At 38.9% G+C, this 23,207-nt stretch overlaps 3 protein-coding genes across 4 annotated transcripts; 2 read left to right on the top strand and 1 right to left on the bottom strand.

Annotated features, from left to right (window-relative positions):
• Positions 1-411: 411 nt before the first annotated feature.
• Positions 412-2,273, bottom strand: fam32a (family with sequence similarity 32 member A). Its single transcript, XM_042057535.1, has 4 exons — positions 2,119-2,273; positions 1,578-1,722; positions 1,133-1,186; positions 412-963 (listed from the first exon to the last, which is right to left on the bottom strand). The coding sequence occupies exons 1-4, from the start codon at positions 2,190-2,192 to the stop codon at positions 895-897; spliced, it is 342 nt and encodes a 113-aa protein (XP_041913469.1). The 5' UTR covers positions 2,193-2,273; the 3' UTR covers positions 412-894.
• A 140-nt stretch (positions 2,274-2,413) lies between these two features.
• mrpl54 (mitochondrial ribosomal protein L54) lies at positions 2,414-4,807 on the top strand. Its single transcript, XM_042057534.1, has 3 exons — positions 2,414-2,614; positions 2,899-3,055; positions 4,228-4,807. Exons 1-3 carry the CDS (start codon positions 2,488-2,490, stop codon positions 4,358-4,360), a joined length of 417 nt encoding a protein of 138 aa, XP_041913468.1. The 5' UTR covers positions 2,414-2,487; the 3' UTR covers positions 4,361-4,807.
• A 593-nt stretch (positions 4,808-5,400) lies between these two features.
• On the top strand, positions 5,401-14,741 carry malt2 (MALT paracaspase 2). 2 transcript variants are annotated; one of them, XM_042057461.1, is made up of 18 exons: positions 5,401-5,725; positions 6,150-6,247; positions 6,560-6,731; positions 7,360-7,526; positions 8,021-8,154; positions 8,343-8,493; positions 8,591-8,775; positions 8,930-9,026; positions 9,133-9,168; positions 9,544-9,585; positions 9,904-10,107; positions 10,368-10,545; positions 10,731-10,805; positions 10,899-11,026; positions 12,561-12,707; positions 13,593-13,750; positions 13,874-14,011; positions 14,109-14,741. In XM_042057461.1, exons 3-18 carry the CDS (start codon positions 6,595-6,597, stop codon positions 14,544-14,546), a joined length of 2,415 nt encoding a protein of 804 aa, XP_041913395.1. In that variant the 5' UTR covers positions 5,401-5,725; positions 6,150-6,247; positions 6,560-6,594; the 3' UTR covers positions 14,547-14,741. The 2 variants fall into 2 exon arrangements, with proteins under 2 accessions (XP_041913395.1, XP_041913394.1); XM_042057460.1 differs by lacking the exon at positions 6,150-6,247.
• Positions 14,742-23,207: the final 8,466 nt, after the last annotated feature.

The following is a 23,207-nucleotide window of genomic DNA, read 5'->3' as shown; positions in this document are numbered from 1 at the left end:
AAATAAAAATCTGCCTGCCTCTATGGGAATTTAACAAAGGGGGGGTGTATACTTATGCACCCTGTATTTTAATGAAGAACATTTATTTATTTATTTAGGATACATTATTCATTCACAAAGAAAATAGGTGTCCTTAAAGGTTGGATTTTTCCTCATTTCTTCAATTAAGGTATTAAGATCAATTTACAAAAGGATTTTTTTTTTAGTCTTCTTTTTAGTCAACTTTAGCATGGGGGTGACTTATGCAACCCACTGTAGAATGACCTGGCTAAATTAATTAAAATGTTTATTCCATAATTTAATGAACTTTCAAGCAACATAAGCCAGGTTGTGGTTTCATGTGGTTTGAGTGATCAGACTCTTCAGATGAGCCGAGATCCCACAATGACAACAAAAGGCTGAACATTCAAATGAAATATTCCACAAGAACATTTTATTTGTGACCATGTGATGCTACACATTGGTTTAAAAAATATCTGCATAAGCTACTTAGAATGTTATCATGCAAAATACAATTGTCCAAAAGAAAAGCTGGTTGGCAACACATATAACTTGTTTAGTTGCACAAACTAAAATGCCTGATCAATGACAGACTGTCATAACAAAATAAATCCTGAGCCTCACTTTTCAGAGCCTGTTTTAAAGGAGAGAACAGCTAAGGAAATGTACAATGAATCAATCAATCATATAATGCTGCTAACAGAAAAGCTCACAAATCTTTTGACCTGCTGCATTTGGATGATTGATTACAAAAACAATGGAGTAGTTCAAATCAAATGACCAATCAAATCAAATGTTCAATCACCATTGTAAATAAATAAAGACCATTTTAATGAAATACACATTTTAAGAGGACAACTGAGCTCCACAGTCCATATCCAGGTACCAACTTGTTTATTTTGTCCAGCTGACTTTAGGAATGTCATAATGTTCAGTGAGAGTATCCAGGTGTCTGTTAAATTCCTGAAATTATAAATACACAGCATGTTTGTAATGAAGGACAAAGGAAATGGTAACACACACACACACACACACACACATCAAACACCTTTATCTTACACACAATTAAAGTTCTTAATTAATTAAACTGATTTACTGATTTCTTTATTAATCAACTCTGAGCGTTACTTACCTCAACTCTCCTTTTGTGTGTTTTAGATGCTTTATTCAGAATACGTTCCATTTGCTGTTGGGGGTACAGTACATAACATTAATTGAGAGAAACCGTTTATGTCTTGACCTTTTGACTGTGTAGCACTTGGTCAACTGGTGTTGTTTTTAAACTGATTTATAAACAAACCTGACTTGACTTGAGAACCCGTCAAGTCAAGGGATTGCAGATCAAAACTTGCTTGCTTGTACAATTCTGGTACATTTACATGGCTTATTTAAATTAACATTTTAGCTCTGTAGGCTACACTGACCCTATTAAATACATAAACATAAGGTTGTCACACAACTTCTTACCTAACACAAGGTTGTTTTATAAAAACAATATATAATCCCATAATAGCGGTCTTCACACGTGGTGATTGTTGCCTAAATTAACACCAATCATATGCCAAAGATATACTTACTCTTTTCTCTTGAATTTTATCGAAGGCCATTTGAGCTGGTGTCCTTTTGTCGACGTAAGTCTTCTTGTCTTCTTCCTCGGTGGTTTGAGATGTTCTTATTTGTTGTTCGTTGAGTTTCTTCTTTTCTTTGTCCTTCTTCTTTTTCCTACATAGAGACACACATGGCACTACTGTTAATATAACCGTTATATATAATTTTAGCCCCGAGAGACTAATGCAAATTGTATTTAACTAACCCCTCTAGCCTAACGCTGACGTGGAAAGATGTTTCTATGTTAATGTGTCAGAGGTCCAGTTTTAACAATCCAATATTCAGATTTTAACAAGTAGCCTAAAAAACGAATTATGTAGACCAGATATGGAGTTAATTTAAGAATACCCTACACTATATATTAGCAGTTACAGGGAAGTTGCTAACGCTAGCTATTCAAGGAATGCTATCATAGCTGATTTATGCCTCTATATTATCGAAGGGTCGACTAGAGAGACAACGATAACATCACCAATATCTTATATGTCTGTACATAGATAAATAACCTACTTTTTAGCAGACGACAGGTCCCCCAACCCTTTTAGTTTCAGAGCTCCTTTCTGAACTTCTCCGTATTCAGCCATGTTTGCTTGTGCGATGTTTACGAAGTTTCGCGTTTTCCTTTGTGTCCCCTCAACGTTTCCGCCTCATGGCGGAAGTACACTAAACATATTTCTATTGATGTGTGAATGTGTGTACTTTATATTATATATACTTTTAATTGTATAATGATTACTTGCAGGGTCATTGCCATAATTGAGTTATGATATATACGTATATCAGAGTGAGTGAAAAATAGTAGGAACTAATATCTTTCTGCAACCGGAAGGGTTTGTATGTCGGCTAAGTGACGACGTTGGACTATGTAATGCCGTTGAAATGGCTAGTAATGCATTGTGTTGTTTTGCAAAGAAATTGAATTTTCTAACTGTCGGGCTTCATGCAGAAAGGTGTGTGTGTAGTGTCTTGTCAGTTTCTCAAACACGTGGATATGCGAAAAAAGTTGGTAAGTATCGTGTGTCATGTTTATGCTTAGCGACCTTGATTACCTGACTGCTAACAAACGAATGATGGCTAACGTCACATTGCACACGCGTTCACGGAGACTGGCATCTTAATACTGTTAAAACTATATAACCCTTCGGAATATAAACTGGTAATTAATTTCATTGCTGTCAATTGTTTGAACCAGTCAGTGCTTGATAGTGGAATGTATGTCGTTTGCTGGTTACTCTTCAACATTTGTTTCAGCTGCAAAACTATTCTGTTTACTGTTTCTTTTAACGTTAGCTGCCAAAGGAAAGGGGAAAGGGATGGTTAAAGAAGTCCTGAAGGGTCCAGAGGTGTGCAAAGACCCAATTAAATTGACCACACATGCAGTGGGAGTGAATGTCTTTAAACAGGGCGAAGATCCTCCATTGAAGGCACGTGAAGAGTACCCAGAATGGTATGTGTCAGTTACATGTAACTCTTTAATGGATACTTATTGTTATATTGGTACATTGTTGCTACTGTGAACTGTTACCATATGATTGGCTGTAGATAGAAGGCAAACATTCTTATCATCTAGGGCAAGGTTCTCAACCTTTGTGGGTACACTAAAGGGCACACTAAAGATCAAACCAAAACGCTAAAGCACACGTGTACTGGCTTATAGGGGCAGCCGTGGCCCACTGGTTAGCGCTTCGGACTTGTTACCGGAGGGTTGCCGGTTCGAACCCTGACCAGTAGGCACGGCTGAAGTGTCCTTGAGCAAGGCACCTAACCCCTCACTGTTCCCCGAGCGCCGCTGTTGTTGCAGCCAGCTCACTGCGCCGGGATTAGTGTGTGCTTCACCTCACTGTGTGTTCACTGTGTCCTGAGTGTGTTTCACCAATTCACGGATTGGGATAAATGCAGAGACGGGATCAAAAGAGTATATATACTTCTACTTACTAATTGTGAAGTATGTTACACACATTATTATGTGTGTAACATACTCCAATAACAGGAGTGTTCATTCTCATACCCATATGTTTCTCTATACAGTGTGTTCATGAGCTGAGACCACAGGCATGCTCACATCGTCACATGATATTGATTGAGCTTTTTAATCAAGAAGCTGTGTCATTTATGAGTCTACAAATGTATTGGGTTCCTCAAAATTCCATGGCACACCTAATTATTTCTCACAGTACCGATTGAAAACCACTGATCTAGGGATATCCCTAGCGGGACTACAGAGGTGCAAGTATATCTTTATAGATGTTCATGTAACCTGCGTTGTGTTGAACCTGCGCGATTCAGCCCTGCACACGCGAACAGCAGCACCTCGGATCGGGAGGCGAGCACGCTAACAATTGAGCCAATAGCCCAGGCTACTGGCTTGCATGCCAGCAGCACTCTTGAGGCGTCGGGGAGTGAGGTTTACCAACGTTCCTCAAGCACAGCTAAGCTAGCTGGCATCCGTTACATTCATATAAGGCTGTTGAGATAAAATATGTGTATTTATACTTTGTCTGAAATTACCAACTTTATTCATGTTATGTGTCTGACAAACAATGCATCTAAAATGCAGGGATTCCACATGTGGTTCCGAATGTTCTTGTACTCAACTGCGGTTCGAATCCTGCATTGTAGGTTGTTCCAGCTCAACCTGGGCCCCCCGAAAAAGCTCCCAGAACTGGATCCAGACAGTCGTCAATACTGGAAGATATTGAGAAAAGAACACATGTGGCGCTTCAACAGATTACACAAAGGCAAAAAACTGTAGATTGTGGTCTTTTTGGCTAGAAATCAAAGAACTGATTTTGTTCTCCTTTTGATATCATCAAGTATGCTACTTCCAGATCTAAGGATCCACCCACACAAACTGCTTACTGTTGCGTTGTACTTTCACAGGATCCAACAGTAATTTAGCAATTTGTTGTTTAGCACACCTCTAAATCTACTTCTTTATGCATTAAATTTTCTGGATATTGCACAGATCAACAGTACCAATATTTTTATTCAGCATGTCTAGGCTAGGTCTGAGAAGAATGTACAGGATTTTTTTTTCAGAAATCTTTGCAGGGGTATTTTTAATTTTACTTGTTCTGTGTGGTAACTTGCATAGAAATACAAAAGGAGATGTATATATCTTGTGTGTTACTAATATATGAGTATGTAAAGCATTTTCTGTTTTTCATTCAAAATAAGAAATAAATGTGTTGTACACTAATAGTTGTTGAACCAGAAATTGTTGAATGATTACACATAGATATTTAACTGATTCTAATGTGTTATTATACATGCATTTGGTTTCACCTGTCGGGTTATTTGGTAGATGAAGCTTAATCAGTTGACAATGATATTCCATTTTCAACACCACAAAGACCTGGATTTTCCTCTTAGATGTTTTCAAGTTTGTTGCACCGCATCGACAGTGTTGCAAAAGTCATTTGTCAACGCTTGAGTCAACACTGCAATGTAAAATTTGGATTCAAGCATCTGTAAAATAACTTTAGCTGTCAGGTTGATGGGGATTTATAGTTGGATAGTGATGCATAGTTAATACAGAAGTTATTTGGTTACCGCTTTGAGTAAGTATAGAATAATCTCATTGTAGCCTTAACATGTTTTCCCTTTCGACGTCTTCTGAGGGTAGACGATGTAACGCATGTTTGACAATTAATTATAGGCTACTTTTGAGATAAGTAGGTCTACTTCAACAATGCGAGTGAGTAAGGGTGGTGACATGTCAGACGGAACGCCCTCATCTAGGTAGCTTGCGTGGTAGGAAGATGTATCGCTGTTGAGAGTGAAAGTAAACCAGTCATTTTTAAATGGGGAAATGGAGACGTGCATGCAAATGAAAGGGGTGAAGAGGAAACCACCACAAAAAGAACGACAGAATCATTTTTTTTTGACGCTCTGCTAGTTGTGGTAGCCTTTCTGAATTAGCCTACAATGAACAACTAATATAAATGCAAATCGGTTTGACTAATTGATGTTTTACTACATTGATGGACAGAATATTTTTCAAAAACTACAGTCTCACTGCTTTAAATGCCAGACAGGATTTGTGAGGGTGTTTGAACACTCGCGATTGTAAAGCAGTGGAGTAGGCTACATTTCCCGGAAGTTCGCCTGTGCGCAGGTAAGATTTCATGAGTTAGTGGAGCTCAATACTTTGATAATAGCCTAGTTGTCAGATTTTATAGGCCATGGAGAATTTGTCTTTTGTATCTGCTATAGATCATAATAGTAACTGCTGTTAATATTTGGGCATCTTAAAACAGTGAGGTTATATACGCTTTAATACATTTCCCAATCGAAACCAAGCAAACCATAGGTTGGGCTGCTACCCTAACTGGAAATGTTTTCTAAATTATTGTTTACTTAAGATATAGGACATAGGCTACCGGTAACAAGTTGACCAACATCTCTGCGGTGTCATAGAGGCATGCACAGAATGAATTCATAGCCTGTTTAAATGTAAATTTAATTAAAGATAGGTTTTTAGAAGAATTTAACATATGTAATAAGCTTTTGTAACAGGTATTCTTTTGTTATTGTCACAGTTTGAGATGGACTCATACCAGATGTTGTAATGCTTGATATTACATGGGCTATTGCAAAAACATCCACTCATAAAACCTGATCTTGGACTCAGATAAAGGTGGTTTATTGTAGGTCTTTAATCAATGCAATCACACAGAAGGTGTATTATAAAGCATTCTTAACTGAATAGGCTACTAAAAGGATGATTAATATGTAACGTAGTCATAGCCTACTGTGTAGCCTACCTTATATTAGGCTATTCATTTTACTTCCTTAATTTCAGGAATTTGACTATCTTGTATGCCTAATTTGATTAGACTATTTCATCTGTTAATTATTGCCACAATTCATGACATAAGTAAAACTTGAATGGTTTGTCCCTAGTTTACATTAGGCTATGTTTTGTAAATATTTGTAAATATTCACACAGTCTAGGAAAGACTGAAAAGTCAATGAGTGAGAGGCATGGCTGACTGGAACCGGGGTGTGGGGACACTGAATGAAACCGAACTCAATAGACTTGCTGTCCTGCTGGACAATGCCAAGTGTGGGTGGAAACAGCTGGCTAAAGCTGCCACGGATCAGCCACGCTTCCGCTGCAGGTACAGAAAGTTAAGATTGTGTTTGTATTAATTTCTACTGACTGTAGACTGCACTGACCACACATCATAATTACTGACCAGTGTATGTAGATTGTGTTTGTATTAATTTCTACTGACTGTAGACTGTACTGACCACACATCATAATTACTGACCAGTGTATGTAGATTGTGTTTGTATTAATTTCTACTGACTGTAGACTGCACTGACCACACATCATAATTACTGACCAGTGTATGTAGATTGTGTTTGTATTAATTTCTACTGACTGTAGACTGTACTAACCACACATCATTACTGACCAGTGTATGTAGATTGTGTTTGCATTAATTTCTACTGACTGTAGACTGTACTGACCACACATCATAATTACTGACCAGTGTATGTCACCATTTTCCATGAATATTGTCTTAAGCCTCTCTAAAGAACACAATTCCTACAACATGCATATATTTGTCAAATGTAGCCTTTGTCAAATGTAGCCTATGTATTATACCAGACCTCTTTCTATAAATGCATGTTTCTTTTGTCTGTCTGCTAACCCTTGTGCACACTATAATTAATGATATCTAATAAAACCTAAGGAGTAAAGAATGTTGATGATGACACAATGGCTTGCTTTCACTACAGCGAAAGTGAGCTGACCAATTGCTCGCTCCAGGTCTTGAACTGCACTGGCAGTTCAGGACGCTTTCTCCTTGGCATGCTGAAAGACCGTGGCTGCACCTTGGGCTTTCTCCTGCAGTGCCTCCGGAAGATGGAGCATCATGAGGCAGTGGAATATCTCACTGCTGCTGGTACTTCCACTACCACTCATTACTGTACGGTTAGATGATAAACATGAACTTCACTTTTATGGTTTAAGACAAACACGGATTTCCTGGCGTTTGCCATTCGCTGGTTTGTAGATGCCACCTCTATTTTGCTTGGGTAAGGTCATACTAAGTGTTGTGGTAGTGTAGCTCAGAGGAACTCCATGGCCTTTGAGAAGATCCAAAATAGTTCCCTGTTTCTATTGTGATTTGCTAGACAGCACATAGCACTTCCTGTAGAAGTTTGCACAGGAAGGTTCTGCTTTTTTCAGTTGTTGAAGCATCGTTTTTTTATCTCAGATGTCATCCTCAACTACTGGCTGATGATGCGATATAATCATGTGTCATTAGATAATAGTAATTTCCTGTAGCATAATATAAAGTGGGATTTAGTGAGTAAGTAATCTTAAGTGAGATTTAGGTTAAAGATAATTACCCTTATAGTAGTTTTGCTAGGCAACTCTGTTTGTGGTTGACAGTGGAGCAGATCCAGATTCAGATCACAGTGCAGCCCCAGACACAGCAGGCCCAAGAGGGGAGCAGTGTGGTGCTGAGCTGCAAGGCCTCCGGCCCACCTAGTCTTGGCTACCAGTGGTTCAGAGGCAAAGAGGAGGTGAGAAGCACATATAACAATCATATGAGCATCATTCTGTGTTCTGCTGCTCTGAAAAAAAAAACACTGTTAATGTTGTATAAAGAGGAAAGAGTTTGAGCTGAAGAAAACCAAAGGATAGCTGACTAAAATATTGCAGATGGAATCCTGAAATGACATTGAGGAATAGTTTTGTCTGTGTTCTACAGATCCCAGGCGGATGTGACCCTGATCTAGTTGTGCCTTTCCTCACGGTGACTCAGCAGGGCCACTATATCTGCCGTGTTAACCATGGGGAAAAGTTTATCTTCTCCAACTGGGCACATGTGCGTGTAGTCCGGTCAGGCAACTCCAGCTCAGGTAATTTGACAGAAAACCATTTAATTCAAATATGCCTCTTCAATGCCATTTACAAGTAAATATATATTAACATAAAAAGCTTCCATTTTTATTTCAGAGACTAGTAGTACAATGTTTCCTTCGACAAGTGGATTGCGAATCACTTGTCAGCCAAGGCAGCAGACACTATCTGAAGGAGATGGCCTCCTCCTTCAGTGTTTAGCCGAGGGAAATCCTCCTCCTCAATTCCAGTGGTACCGTAACAGAACAGCTCTAGAAAACGCAATGAAACCCAATCTGAAGGTGAGTTATGTTTTATCATCTTTGTTGATTAAATGTTGTGTATAACCATATTATCCAATTTTCTGTAGGAATTCTGTAGTATGTCAATTTATGTTACTACTTTCCACATTGAAATCTAATTGGTGTTAGCTAAAGTAACTGTTGACTTTCACAGATACCATGTGTAACAACAGCAGACAGAGGAAGGTACTATTGTCGAGTCTTCAACTTTTACCATGAAATCAAGAGTGAAGAGGTCAACATAAACATTGGTAATCGCCATGATAATTCATATTTTGGTTCTTATTAATTAAGGAAGTTACTCATGCAAAGTGCCTGAAAGTTGATTGTTTTAATGATTCATGTGATGTTTTTCAGGACCAAGTGATACCCACTGGAAGTCAGATGATGAAGGCATGTCATTTTATTTTGGTGCAATCATGTGTCAGGCTCCCTCTGACAATTGTGTTTGAATTTGCATTGATATGACTTCATATCCTAACTTCAAGGACTAACTGCATGGTAGCAGAAAGCAGACAATAATGATTTCAGTTTAACAATTATGTATTTTTGTTGAATGCTTCCACTTCAGCAACGAATAAACAGTTCTGTTGTCTGTTTTTGCCCAAGGAGGAAAATATATGTTGAGAAATGCTGCCATTTAATTTAATTTTACAGTTGTGTTATTATACTGCCAAACACATCTCATGATCAAATGACATAGATAGGTTAAATGTACTTTCAAGCAGTATTTTTCATGCAAGGAATTATTTGTTTGTCATTTTACAGATATCTCCATAGGGCCAACTAGGCAGTCTAGCTGCTTCTATGGTAAGGTCTTCCCAATCATATTCTTAAAAACCACAACATAAGTCTTGTCATGGCTAAGGACTGAGCTACACCAGGCACTTAACTGAAGCATTCCGTTCGCGTTGCGTCTGCTGAAACAATTAGCTTCCACTATAATCGATGGAAGTAGCTACACCAGACGTGATATCGGCGCATATGGTCGAAAAAATTAGACCATTCATCTAAAATGGATTTTATGCGTTGTGAACAGAACTTCAGTTACGCACCTGGTGTAGCCTCTCTGTAAGCCACTGAGCATGGCTTTCTTCTTCATATAATGATCTCCATCCTGCCCCTCAGCCACAGACAAGGTTGCTCTCCTAATGGGCAACATGAACTACCTTCACCACCGCCAGCTTCGTGCACCTATGGCTGATGTGCATGAACTAACAAACCTGCTCCGCCAACTGGACTTCAAGGTTGTATCCTTGCTGGATCTGGACTGGCAGGAGATGCACAGTGCTGTGACGGAATTCCTCCTGCTGCTTGGTCATGGTGTCTATGGTGGGAGTTCTTTTCTCTTGTGCTCATATATTTTATGTAAAGTCCATAATACTGAAGGTCATTTGTTGTTTTGACATGTCTGTTATGCCTTTGTTCTGTGTTTGAGAGGTTATGTTTGTTTTACATTAATAATTCAGATTCATCAAAGTATTGCCATTTGTAATACATTTAATCATTTATTCATTGCATCTTAAATGTTTTCCCTGCATACTAAACATTAGATGTTAAACAAAGGCAACTCTTGCTTCCCCATCTCCCAGGGCTTCTCTACTTTGCTGGCCATGGTTATGAGAACTATGGTAATAGTTTCATGGTGCCCATTGATGCTCCAGCCTCCTACACCTCAAAGCACTGTTTGTGGGTTCAAGAGGTGCTACAGCGAATGCAGGCGCGGGATACTGGTCTTAATGTCTTTCTGTTGGACATGTGTCGCAAAAGGTAGAGAGCTTCCATTACTTTTTAAAGTAATTTAAAAACAAAAAGCATTACGACTTTACATGGTTTCATAATGATTGTATGCATTTTGTAGCACAAAAAGTATTCTGTCCATGAAATAAGGCATGTTACACTTGGCACCTCATAAACATCTTATGTGAAAATGCATGTGGTCTGTGTGCTTCAAGGAACTTAAATGATGAAACCATACCCCAACCTGATCCTCGTAAGGTGACCGCAAATATAGTGTTTGGTTATGCTACGTAAGTCTCTCTATATTATTTACGACCATTCTGTTTGTACTCAGAATAGGATAGGTCTATATGTCTATTATTTTAATACTAGCTCAATTGCAGGTGTGTGGATGCTGAGGCATATGAGGTGAATAAAGATGATCTGTCCAATGGCATTTTCATAAGCTATCTGAAGAAAAGACTTATGGAGGATGAGAAGGTCACTGTAATGCTGGACAGAGTGGCCGAGGGTAAGATGTCCTGTCCTCAAGAGGACATAACTCTTATAGACCTCTTATAGACCTCTTCATTTTAAGAATTATAGTTCTGGGTGTTTATCCTAGTAGCCTACATTAGTCAGATTTTCAAGAAAGTAAGGATGCATGTCCTTGGCATATATTTTGCAGGTAAGCCTACAAAATGTCCCTTTAAAAATGTATTGTGCTGCCTATTGTATTGTTTTTTATATGCAGCTTTGGGGTGGGGGGGCAGATTAGTGTCAAACACCCAGATTTGCTAGTCAATAAAATCTATCTAACAAGGAGTGAAAGAACCAATTAGTGAAAACTAGGCTGAATTTGTTGGTACCCTTACAGATTATTGAAAAAATGCTTTTTTTACATGGACTTTCTAAAATGGCCCAGACATATTAGTACATTAAAAAATATGATACATTATTGGATTATAGTGACATTTAAAATGAACTATTTCACCTTGATTAGTGTTACATGTGTATTTGAGCTTTCATTCAGTCATATAGCCTATTTAAACTGAGAAAAGTAATCACTCTGCAATTTGGTATCATTGCACCTTAATGAAGACTAGAGTAATCAAAGGAAAGAGTTACCTGCTGGGATCTGAAAGATGGTAAAGATAAAGGCATCAGAACATCTTCAGGCAGCTTGATGATCCGGTGGCTGCAGTTGCCCGTGTTATTAACAAGTTTAAGGTGCATGGGACTGTAGCCAACCCTAGATGTGGCTGCCAGAAGGAAATTGACCCCAGACTGAACAGAAGGATAGTGCAAATTGGAAGACAAAGAGCCAAAGATAACTTCTAAGGTGAACTCCAAGGTCAAGGTACATAAAATTCATATAGTCAAGTCACAAGCCTTCTGGGAGAATGTGTGTCTAAGAAAAGAACACAATATCTATTTTAATATTTAATGTTTTGGTGCTGCTTTGCTCTGTCTGGCCCAGTCTGCCTTGAATCTGTGCATGGTACGATGAAATCTCAAAACCTATGGACATCCTGGAGCGAAACATACAGCCTAGTGTCAGAAAACTCAGTCGCAGGTCATGGCTTTCATTCTAGAGGCGCGTTTCCCAAAACCATATTTGCTAACTAAGTAAGCAACTTTGTTGGTTGCAATGCAATTTCCCATTGCCAACCAACTAAGTTGCTAACAGGTTAGCAACTATGGTTTTGGGAAACGCACCCCAGATCTACAGAAAGCCTTTGTTGGAAGTTATTGCTTCTAAAGGTTGTGCAACTCACTATTAGGTGAAGTGTATTTTTGTCAATTCCATTTTCATTCGATTTATTATTTAAAATATTTTGTTAAAAAAAGTTAAAATCTAAGCCTAATTTGCATTTAAACATGGAATAAACAATGATGAATGACGGTTTTAAATTTGTTTTGTGGGAGGGTACCAACACTTTCAGGCACAACTGTAAAAGAGCTGGTTCGAGGGCTAGAAAAGAGGAAATACTTGATATATATAATACTTGATGATATGCATTGTGATAAAAACTGTACAACATTTTCTGCGTTTGTCCGAGCAGACATGGGCCAGTGTAGAATCACACGTGGTCGGCAGGCCCTGGAGCTACGAAGTAATTTGTCAGAACGCCGAGCGCTGACAGACAAAATCCAGAGCACTGACTGCCCTGTTACTTCAGCGCGCAACCTGCAATGGGCTATCGCTCATGGTGAGGCCTCAAGACTACACAATTCATGGGAAATAATGTTGTTATAGAGAATGTGTTGTTATAGTCAAGTTTGTCTGTTGCTTTGAGACTTTGAGATCTATGATGAAAAGTGCATTATAAATAAAATGTATTATTATTATTATTATTATTATTGTTTCTGGTACTGGTACTGGTCCAGAACAACTGATGTCGATATTAGAAATCTTGGTCTTAATAGGAGATAAATAAGGCTGTAAATGCCAACGTGAAGAATGACAGGTGTTTGTTTTTTTAAATATAAAATGTGGGCGTGGTGGAGCCCACTGTTGTGAGTTTGGATAAAAGCTAAATATCAGTCAACTTTAACTTTTAACTTTAAAGGGACACCAGGCAAGCCTGATGCTTTTTCTCTACGAAACTCCCCCTCGCTCGGTCTGAAGCTCTTTTCCTTTTCTTTGCATCTTCCGTCAAGAGTTTTCGCTGCTTCTTCGCCGGCTCTGCCATTATACACACGTTTGCAACAATCGCTAGCGTTTCGTTAGCCTGCCTCTGTGCTGTGGATGCAGGATGTAAACTGATCCTGCTTCGGTCAGCGGGTACGATACACTGAACTTGCAAGCGGGATATTCTTCCTATAGGCAGTAGGGGCAGGCGAAAGAGTCTTCATTCGCCCTGTAATGAGTCATTTAACCATATACCGACTTACGAAGATGAGTAATTAACACGAAAACGTTGCCTGGTGTCCCTTTAACAACTGAGATGAATTCTGTTTGGTCTTTGAAGGAAGTTTGATGCACTTGTTATCTCTTTTGGTTTACAATTTTGAGTTCATCTGAAATGCCCGTTTTAGAAAGTGTTGTATAAATGAAGCTGAATGAGATTGATTGATTGCCATTCCCCCAACAGTTCTGCCAGAGAGCCGGACATTAGAGTTTAAGTGTGGCGTGAAGGTGCAGCTGGGGTTTGCAGCTGAGTTCTCCAACATAATGATCATCTATACCCGGATATTAGACAAGCCCAAGGATATAGAACACTGTTCTGCCCAACTGTCTGACTTCTCTGAGGTGACATTGATAATATTATTGATGTATTGCAGCTTTTTATTTAGAGTTTTAAATCCATGGATTTTACACCAACCCAATGGGTAAAGCCATGTTCACCGACATAATTGTCTTTTTTTGTATCAGGACCTTGAGATAGACCTCAAACACACAAATCAAGAGACTTTGCAGGAAGCTGGGAGTTTATTATTTACAATAGATTGTCTGCCACAACCCGAAGTCCCAAAGCTATATACCCGTCTCAAAGCACTCCAGAGACTAAAGGTCATAAGCTATATTTGAATTTAAGATCAATTATTTTCTATGGTTTCACCATGTTTTGGCTTAAATTTGACATATCTGTGACATTTTCTCATTACAGAAAGAGCTGACATTTACAGTTTGTCTTCACTACCAATACTCAAACCTGGAGGAGGAGGAGGTTCAAGAAATACAAACTGTCTCCATTGGCAAACCTCTGGTATCCAAACTGAATCTCCATGAGCCACGTTTGGCCCATTGTTCCTCATCGTCCTCTTTTGATTTTCAGTCAACAAGCCTATTGGAGTCAGCCACGTTCCCCCAAGGCCTATGTGATCCCTCTGAGACCTCCAGTCAATCAGCTTCCACAAGCTGGTCCTACTACTCTAATGCAGGGGAGCCTTCAGAAGGGTCATCCTCAACTAAAGTGAATTTGCCAGAAGAGAATCTTGACACTGATGACTGCCCACCTTACACTGCAACCAAAAGCCTTCCCTACGCTCGTGTGGAGGACGTCACATACAGTTTTAGCAATATGCAGAATTTTCATTCCTTGTAGTGCTGATGGATGAAGACGATCTTAGTTTTTCTACATATAGCTGTGTAGTCATATATCTTTGTAAAATTGTTATTATTTGAAGAGGATAGACATTGGTGACTGACGACATTTGTGTGCTGATAAACCTTACTAAGAGTATATTTTGCTTTAGTTCAGGAAAAAACCGTCGACTGAATAAAAATTACATAACAAATGTGTAAGTCTTCATTTCTGTTTCTTTCATCCTGATAGTCCATCGGCCAGACCAGATGTCGGTAACAGTCAAGGTGGCCAAACTTGACTGGTGCCATTTCATTTGTTAGACCAGTAGTACAGTAGTAAAATAATACACGATAACCTCTCCAAAAGAGCGGCTGTTTCATTCTCTAGCAAAGAAAATATATTTTTTAAAGCAGTGTTTCTCAAACTTTTTCAGACCAAGGACCACTTAATCAATAAAAAAAAGCCTCACGGACCACCTAGCTAAAAAAAATAGAATAAATTAGACCTACTTCAATAGTAAATTACACAATAGGCCTACTCACTAACCACTTTGATTGTATTATTGTGTCAGAGAATTAATATGATTTAAACTGGCATGGCTTACATAGGCAGTGTTGCAGAAATGTTTGGATTTACATACAAGTTGGTTCAATATTGCAAACAACTCATCTATATTAAATTTTACCACGTCTGCTCGCGGACCACTTGGGATAGCTTGCGGACCACCAGTGGTCCCCGGACCACACTTTGAGAAACACTGTTTTAAAGGCTACAGGTGAATAGGGTAACATGTATAATTAATATATATCACCATAAAACTTACCCACTTGTTTACTCACATTAGAAGAAATAATTTTTGTGTTACATCAGAACTAAATCAGAAATAAGAACATTGAATTTCAAAATGAATGCGGCATATACAAAAGTGTTTACAAATGTGTTGGATATATCTTTTCATCATTCCATACATCAGAATATAAGTCATTGTTTAAGGGATGTCGTTTAAGGGATAAAATGTTAAATCATGAAAATATAAATAAAGGCTATAAATGGTATATATAAATGTCCCTCTGCAAATACCTTTAGAATATACAGTAGGAAGAGATACAACTGGGAAGTTTGGTGCAAATAGTATCAAAGAATAGTATTAAATAGTGTGTAACAAAATAAAGTGGGGAAAAAAAGTGTACTATATTTAGATACAGATATCCTCCAGCAGATTAACATCACGTTTGGCTCATCTTCACTGACCCAACTGAAGCAGCACATAACTTGGGTATCACAATTGACGGCTACATTTCTCTGAGCATGTAGTCTCAATCGCATTATGTTGGTTTGTCCTTTACAACATTAGGAGGATCAGACCTTATCTGACAGAATATGGCACACAACTGTGCAAGCCATGGTTATTTCCGAACTGGACTACTGAAATTCATTGTTAGCTGGCCTGCCTGCTAGTGTAGACACACATATAACTCCTCTCTTAGTTACTCTCCATTGGCTTAGCAGTCAGAATTAAATTCAAATCACTCACTCTGGCCTACAGTATAGGACACTTACTGCATCTGCTACCTGTTATTTGAATTCCATGATCCAACTCTACATCCCCAATCGCCCATTGCGGTCCTTTGATGAGCATCCGCTGTGTCAACCGGCCAGTAACATAAGGTCGCATTCAAGACTCTTTTCTTCAGTAGTTCCTCGTTGGTAGAATGAGTTGTCTAATGCTCTGTATTCTTATAGTTTTGGGACTTCCAAGAAGGGTTTAAAGACTCTTCTGTTCACTTTACATTTAATTAATTAATTGGACAAAAGTGTCTGCATACCATACCAAATACCATAACCATCCTGTATACCAGTAACCTATCAAGACCAAGTTGCTTATTAAGGATTTACTAAGAATAAATGGCCTATTGATTAAGAATAAGAAATCGTCAATAAAGACCTAATAAACCTGCAAGGATACTTAATACAGACCTTGTTAAGTACTAATACATATGCATATTAGTGATGTATTCATTAAAATGTGTTCCTATATGAGAAAAGTGATACTATGAGAATTTGACAAGATTGTGTTTTATATTTCAGCCCGTTTAGAAATTTCTTTGTTGCCCCCCCCCCCTTACCAAGTAACCCAAATGGCCACCAAAAGACGACTTCCTGGTAATAACCTCTTCAATAACCTCACAACCCATCACTAACAGTTCCATGTATGTAGTGTACCATTGTCAATATTGATTACAGTAGGCTATATAATACTCACATATCTGTGCACAGGATTATGGAAAAAATGTCAGCCAGATGTTAAGTAAACTTTTGTGGAGAGGTGTAGGATGAGCCAAAGAGGAACACATTACATCTTTGAGCTGATTTGACTTAATGGCTGACGGAACAAAGCTGTTGCAGGATATTGCAGGCCTTTATGGAGGCCTGTGATCTCCGATAGCCCTTATACTGTAGCTGTCCTACACTGTGTATTTAACCAAATGTAAAAAGACCAGATTGTGATCTAACCAGCCTTGGTTTTGGGAGCTCCTGAATAATAATACCCATTTTACTGTTCCAAATGCCTGCAAGGGTGTTTGGCTGGAGGGAGATTTTGCACACACAGCATTTTAATTTTAAAAATGTCTGTCCCCTGACTCTTTTGCTAAGTGTAATCCCTGAAAGGTTATATAATGTACAATTCATTTATTTATTGTACTTGAAAACAAGATCAGTCTTTTACTCCACAGCATGGACGGATTCTACCTCAGAAAGTTAGTATATTTACGTTTATTCATTTAGCAGACACTTTGCATCCTTCTATTACAAGGGACTACATTGTCCCCAGAGCAACTTGGGGTTAAGTGCCTTGCTCAAGGGCACAACGGTGGAAACCGGGAATTGTTTCCACAACTTTTCAGGCTACAGCATGCTAGCCCAGCTCCTTAACCACTATGCTACCACCACCCAAACTCAGTAATGCCAGGGAAGTTCTGAGGCATGCAAGAAATGTTTTTAAAGAAAATAACCCCTTAAATGAAGACTTCTGGCGAGTTTTGTGGAAAGAAATGGATGATTGAGACTTACAAATATGAAAAAAGATTTAAGGCATCTTGCTGTGAAAAAAGATGCCGATTGCAAAGCATGATTATCACACATAGTGTGATCTGTGGGGCCCTACTCAGATAGGAGTGGAGAACATATGTGCCTTCACACAGTTTGAGCTTGAGGGCCTTTTCAATAATCCATCAACCTGCCCGCACTCAGGGAGGTTTTAGCAAAGGAGAATTTTTTTTTTTACCAGCCACTGGAAATACGGTATGCAAATTTGATATCATGACCAAAAATGATCATGATTATTGCGATATGATTAAAATGTGCTGACTTTTTTAATAAACCTACCACCAATGTTGGACAGAACTCATAATTGACCGGTCATGCCCAATAGCAGCAAAGGTCACAGAACTACTTTTGTCATAAAAGTGGTGTGGCTCCTTAAAGACAATCCATCGGTGTGAGCACTTTATATAACTCTATACTAGCCTACATCATCTAATTTTAATATTTACAGATATCTAGCCCAGTGTTTTTCAACCACTGTGCCAGGACACACTAGTGTACCGTGAGAGATCATCAGGTGTGCAGCAGAAAATTACCCAAATATCACTCACTGGTCCAGAAAAGCAACTGTTGCATCAAAGAATTTATAACCGCATGCTCTCATTGATTGTATGATTGCACTATTTGTGGTATGCAGGCATTGTACAACGGGGGCCCCATATCCAGTATTCACAGAATCATCACATATCCAGTTCATAACAACAATTAAATTAGAGTCACCTACAAATGAAACAGAGGGCGCTTGTTTTATTGAGCAGGTCTTGCATAGAAGCCATAATAAGGCCATATCTGTGTATTTAAAATTTTAGGCTATGGTATGTTTATTTTTTCTTCACACAGGATGTTAGTGTGCCGTGGGACATTTTAAGTGTCAAAAGTGTGCCGTGGCACAAAAAAGGTTGAAAAACACTGATCTAGGCTATATTTAACATTCAACATTTATTTTCTATAGGCCTGTTATGAAATCATGCATTGACCAATAAGCACAGCTCAGTTTTAAGACATAAAATACATGCATGCTTAGCATTTTGTGAAAATATTTGTGAAATCATTATGGCTACACTGATAAACTCTTAGCACATAGCTCTGATTTTAATATTGACAGAAATAGGCCTATATGCGATTTAAGCACAGCTCAGTTTTAAGAAACGTAAAGCCCAAAGTTGGAGACCATGAAATGTGCTACAATTTCAAAACCAGATTTGGCCTACTCTGGAACGGTTTATTGTAGGCTACAGGGGAATGCAGGCTTCACCATTGTGCTCGGTAAGGTCTGATATTCTGATATACGGTTGATCATGAGTGAAGAGTCGGCTAGCCTAGTATGCAGAGTAGGCTAATAGGATTATTTCTTGAAAAGTAATTTTTCTCGCAAACCGTTTATCACAGCAAATAGCGTCGTTTACTTTAACAGATGAGAAAAAAGCTCTTTCGTGTGTTGTTTGTGTAATGATTAGGCTAGAATTCTTCGGAAGTAGAAGTCTCCCAAATAAAAAAAAAACATACAGGCTAAAGAAAAATATGTTGATGTTTCAATAGCCTATTCTGGTTTTATGTGTGCAGTGTTTTGCTGGAGAGACAAGAGACAGACAGCGCGTGTACGGCTTAACTAGATCTTGCGCAGCAATAATGAAAGTGTTTTAGCGGACAGAAGTATGTTGCAGTCTCCCAAATAAAAAAGCATGACTTAAAGAAAGTTTCATGATATAGGCCTACAGTAGCCTATATAAAAAAAAAACGATTGGAAGTGGGAGCGAGCATCATAATCAAAAACAGATACAGGTGGGTTAAAGAGTGATACTAGAGTGATAAGTAGACTATAATACAGTAAATAAACAAATAAATAATTAGGCTAAGTGAAATTTTCGGCGCGCGCTATGCGCGCATTATAACTCTATATCTACCACCAAGAAATAAAAACTACTTTCACCCCTGGATATAGTGCAACTGCTTTCCCAAAACAATTCCTCCATAACTGTGTATTTAATCGTTTGATATGTGGATAACTTTCAGTGGACTAAACAAAAGGTAAAGATTTTGTTATCACAAGCCTAGCTGGGTCGTTATATGGCGAAGCATATAGCCAACTTTGTTTGCAGCAGTGAAGCTGAGTTTGTTAACATTGTTGGTAACTGTCAGGGAATTTAACCCCAACATATAGATACAAGAACCACAACAAGTATGGCTTTGCCCACAAACTCTGGTACCAAGAGGAGAGCCTGCTAATGTAAGGAAGAATTCCTCACACCATCAGTTTCTGACTCTGCAGCCCAAAAGCTGTCTTTTATTGTACAGATACAGAAAATAGGAAGCAAGACATAGCGACTTCATTGTGACATACTCTTATCTCACCCCCACACACACACAGACAGGGTGCAGTTCCTGTCTGTCTGGGTGCACACTTAACTTGTTGGCTACTCTCTGTTCTTAGAACTCAGCACAACAACATTTAACTTGAACTCTCTGTTCTTAGAACTCAGCACAACAATATTTCTGCTTACACGAATGGTTACAATGATAATTTAAAACAGGGTTCTTAAGTCTCACGCAATGGGCGTGCACGCAATTCAACAAGTCCACACGCTCACACGCCACCTTTCTCACGCAGAAATATTACTAGGGATGCCAAGGTATCTGCATAATTAGTAGCCTAGAGGAGACGCATACAAAAGAATTTCTCGCAGGGTTCAGAACTAGCGCACCACTCACCAGACAAATCCAAAAATAAATAGCCACCGACATCCAATCAAAACATCGGCTATATTCGTTGTATCCGGGTAAAATTCCCGTCTCCCGTCTCGTCTCCCTACAACCACGTTATGCTTGTGTGGGGTTACACGTTTAAGATTTCAAAACTGTAGGCCCTACCAACATTCTTTTTATTCAGAAATTCAAATGTCTGTCATTTGGTAAACCATTATGGCACTTTACAGGGTGTGTAAATCAAGCATTTTCACGAGCGTTTGGCTGTCCTACTTTAAGGCAAAATTATTTCTTATCTATAAACTAAACTGTCGGTCATTAAGAAAACATAATGATTGTGTCATTATAGTTTTGTGTAACCCACACATCAGCAACGTTCATTTTACACGACCAATCACTCTCGTGGCTGCAACTCGCACTCGTTTGTGCTTTTTAGCGCCGTGTTCATCAGGTCCCGGAACACCCGTCTGAGCCTCCATGGACCATGTCAACAATGAATGAAAATTGGCTTATTATTAACGAGTGTTATCAATTTGAGCGAGTATGCTACACATACATTTTTTTCTAAAGCTACAGGACTGCTGCAGACAATGACCTGCCAACCACCATAGGCCTAATGTAGGCCTAATATTAGCAACCCAAGATAATGAACTTGCTGTCCTTATAAAAAAAAAATGGGCTCGGCATGCACATGCTTAGTCCAATGGTATTGTGACAATATAGGCTATTTAAGTGAATAAAGCAATTAGCCTAATAAATAAAATATTTTTCTCACTCAGTGCATATACATCTGGTAAATTGGTAAGCCACAGAATATCCCAGCGTCACGATTATTATATTTCAAGATTCCAATCTATCCCACATAAATATGAAACGTTATTTCTACTGACAGCTTCATGGTGACATAAAAACACAAATGGTTTCTCTTGATAAGGCTGACATAAGAGACATAGGCTATGCATTATACTTTGCCAGATGGGTAGGGCTACAAACCCCTGACCCTGATGTAGCCTATAGATTACAATGACAAATTCAAGGTCTCAAAGGGTTAATGCTTCTTTCCAATTTTTTTTTAAATTAGTGAGTGAGTGCCCCCCCCCCCCCCCCCAATCTCACTCCTCACTCCAAGCTGAGCTCAAAACTTGAGAACCCTGGATAATAATAATTTCCTTACAGTAACGTAGACGTTTCTTCAGTTAGGAGCAGTAGCCTACTGTTTTTTATTTTTATTTTTTATGTTGCATTCATTATCATTGGCAAAAGCTAGCCTAATATGCATGAGAACCTATAGATTTAAGGGAGCTGCAGCTGTTAGCATTAGCACCAGGCCCAGGGTGGGTAATCGGCAGAATCGGGAGAATTCCCGGTGGGCCGCTTCACTTTTGGGCCGGTCGAGGAAAAAAATTATTGACATTTGTCACATTAGTCTATCTTCTCTTAAAGTAGGCTATACACGTTCCGCATTCTGTGCATGACACCGTTGCCTCTGTATGGGTTGTAGCCTATGTGAGGGAGTTCTCCCCTCCCAAGAAGAGTTGGTTGGGTCCATATCGCCCGTCTTTTCCAAAAAGTTTTCTCAGATAGCCTACGGATAGCCGGGCCGGCCATTCATTCTGCACTTATTGGAACCAGAATTGGAACTGCAACCAGTTCAGAAACCGGAAGCTTCCCGAGAGTGGCGGTTCTCCCCTTATTAGACATTCCCTGATGCATTCTAATCCATTGTCAATCACTTCCGGGAACTTTTTGAAGTTTACATGAACCACGTGACCTTAACGAATTTTGAACACCCATTGTCGCAACTCTACCTTTATATGGTTCTGGTACTCCCAAAAGGTTTTATTTTAGATAGATTGTTGCAGGGCTGTATAGTACAGCCAAAGATGGTTGATTACGAAGATACTTCATGAGAGGCCATTTCCTGTCCCTGGAAATTTATGCAAATAGGGTAGCAGTACACGCCCCCGCACATTTATGCAGTGATCGGGCTCTCTTTTTAACATTGAGGTCTATGGCAGAATCCAAGAATTTCCCAGAATTTGTCGAAGTCTTATTTTTCTGAGCAATGGATGCACATTTCGGACACGGTATCATGATCTCCAAACCCTCCTCCCTATTTCAGTAGAATGTCGTGATAGTATGACCCTCCAGTCGAGAGAAAATCAACATTAATGAAGGTGTACACCAAGTTTATTTTGTACTCCGGCTTGTCTGGCGTGGAACCGAGGCGTTCAAACGTAAGTCATACGTCAGTGACACGCCCCTGTGCAGGCGGGAACTGAACCAGAGCCCGTCTCTGACTGAACTCCACTTTGCCCTCATAGACATGAACTAGGACGACACATCTTGCTACGCATTCATTATCTTTGGTACAGCGGCTAAATCGTTCAGTTTTTGCAGAAAGTGATGCAGAAGTTTGCGGAAACTTGGCACAGTTATACTACTACCCCTAGTGATCAAAAATTGAAATGGACCCCAACAGCGCCCCCTAGTGGCCGCCATCTTGAATTCAAATAAGCCTACCATTCTTAATAGAATTGTTGATACAACTTCAAAATTAAACAAGATAAAAAAGTCTTAAGTTCTAACACTCAATTTTTAGGGTCAAGGAAGCTATTGACATGATTTCCAAACAAACTTGATGTTGGCCATTTTGAAATCCAATATGGCGGATACCAAATGTGAAAATATAGACCAGGGATATTCAATTAATCTTCAGCGAGGTCCAGTTACGGAACATTTCCTCAAGAAAAGGTCCGGAGCATCATAATGTTTAACGTGCGTGTTTAGGCTATGTATGTGTGTGTGTGTGTGTGTGTGTGTGTGTGTGTGTATATATATATATATATATATATATATATATATATATAG

Source organism: Alosa sapidissima, chromosome 12 (genome assembly GCF_018492685.1).
Source record: "Alosa sapidissima isolate fAloSap1 chromosome 12, fAloSap1.pri, whole genome shotgun sequence".
NCBI classification, from domain to species: domain Eukaryota; kingdom Metazoa; phylum Chordata; class Actinopteri; order Clupeiformes; family Clupeidae; genus Alosa; species Alosa sapidissima.
The sequence above is the reverse complement of the archived record's forward strand: the minus strand, read 5'-3'. Positions and strand labels throughout refer to the sequence as shown.

Coding starts and splice junctions, on each gene's coding strand:
- fam32a (XM_042057535.1), bottom strand. CDS start 2,192: ATGGCTGAATACGGAGAAGTTCAGAAAGGAGCTCTGAAACTAAAAGGG. Junction 1,723..2,118: donor GACCTGTCGTCTGCTAAAAA/GTAGGTTATTTA, acceptor GTCTCTATGTAG/GAAAAAGAAGAAGGACAAAG. Junction 1,187..1,577: donor ATAAAATTCAAGAGAAAAGA/GTAAGTATATCT, acceptor TACCCCCAACAG/CAAATGGAACGTATTCTGAA.
- mrpl54 (XM_042057534.1), top strand. CDS start 2,488: ATGGCTAGTAATGCATTGTGTTGTTTTGCAAAGAAATTGAATTTTCTA. Junction 2,615..2,898: donor TGGATATGCGAAAAAAGTTG/GTAAGTATCGTG, acceptor TTTTAACGTTAG/CTGCCAAAGGAAAGGGGAAA. Junction 3,056..4,227: donor CGTGAAGAGTACCCAGAATG/GTATGTGTCAGT, acceptor CCTGCATTGTAG/GTTGTTCCAGCTCAACCTGG.
- malt2 (XM_042057460.1), top strand. CDS start 6,595: ATGGCTGACTGGAACCGGGGTGTGGGGACACTGAATGAAACCGAACTC. Junction 8,155..8,342: donor GGTTCAGAGGCAAAGAGGAG/GTGAGAAGCACA, acceptor TGTGTTCTACAG/ATCCCAGGCGGATGTGACCC. Junction 10,806..10,898: donor ATAGTGTTTGGTTATGCTAC/GTAAGTCTCTCT, acceptor GCTCAATTGCAG/GTGTGTGGATGCTGAGGCAT.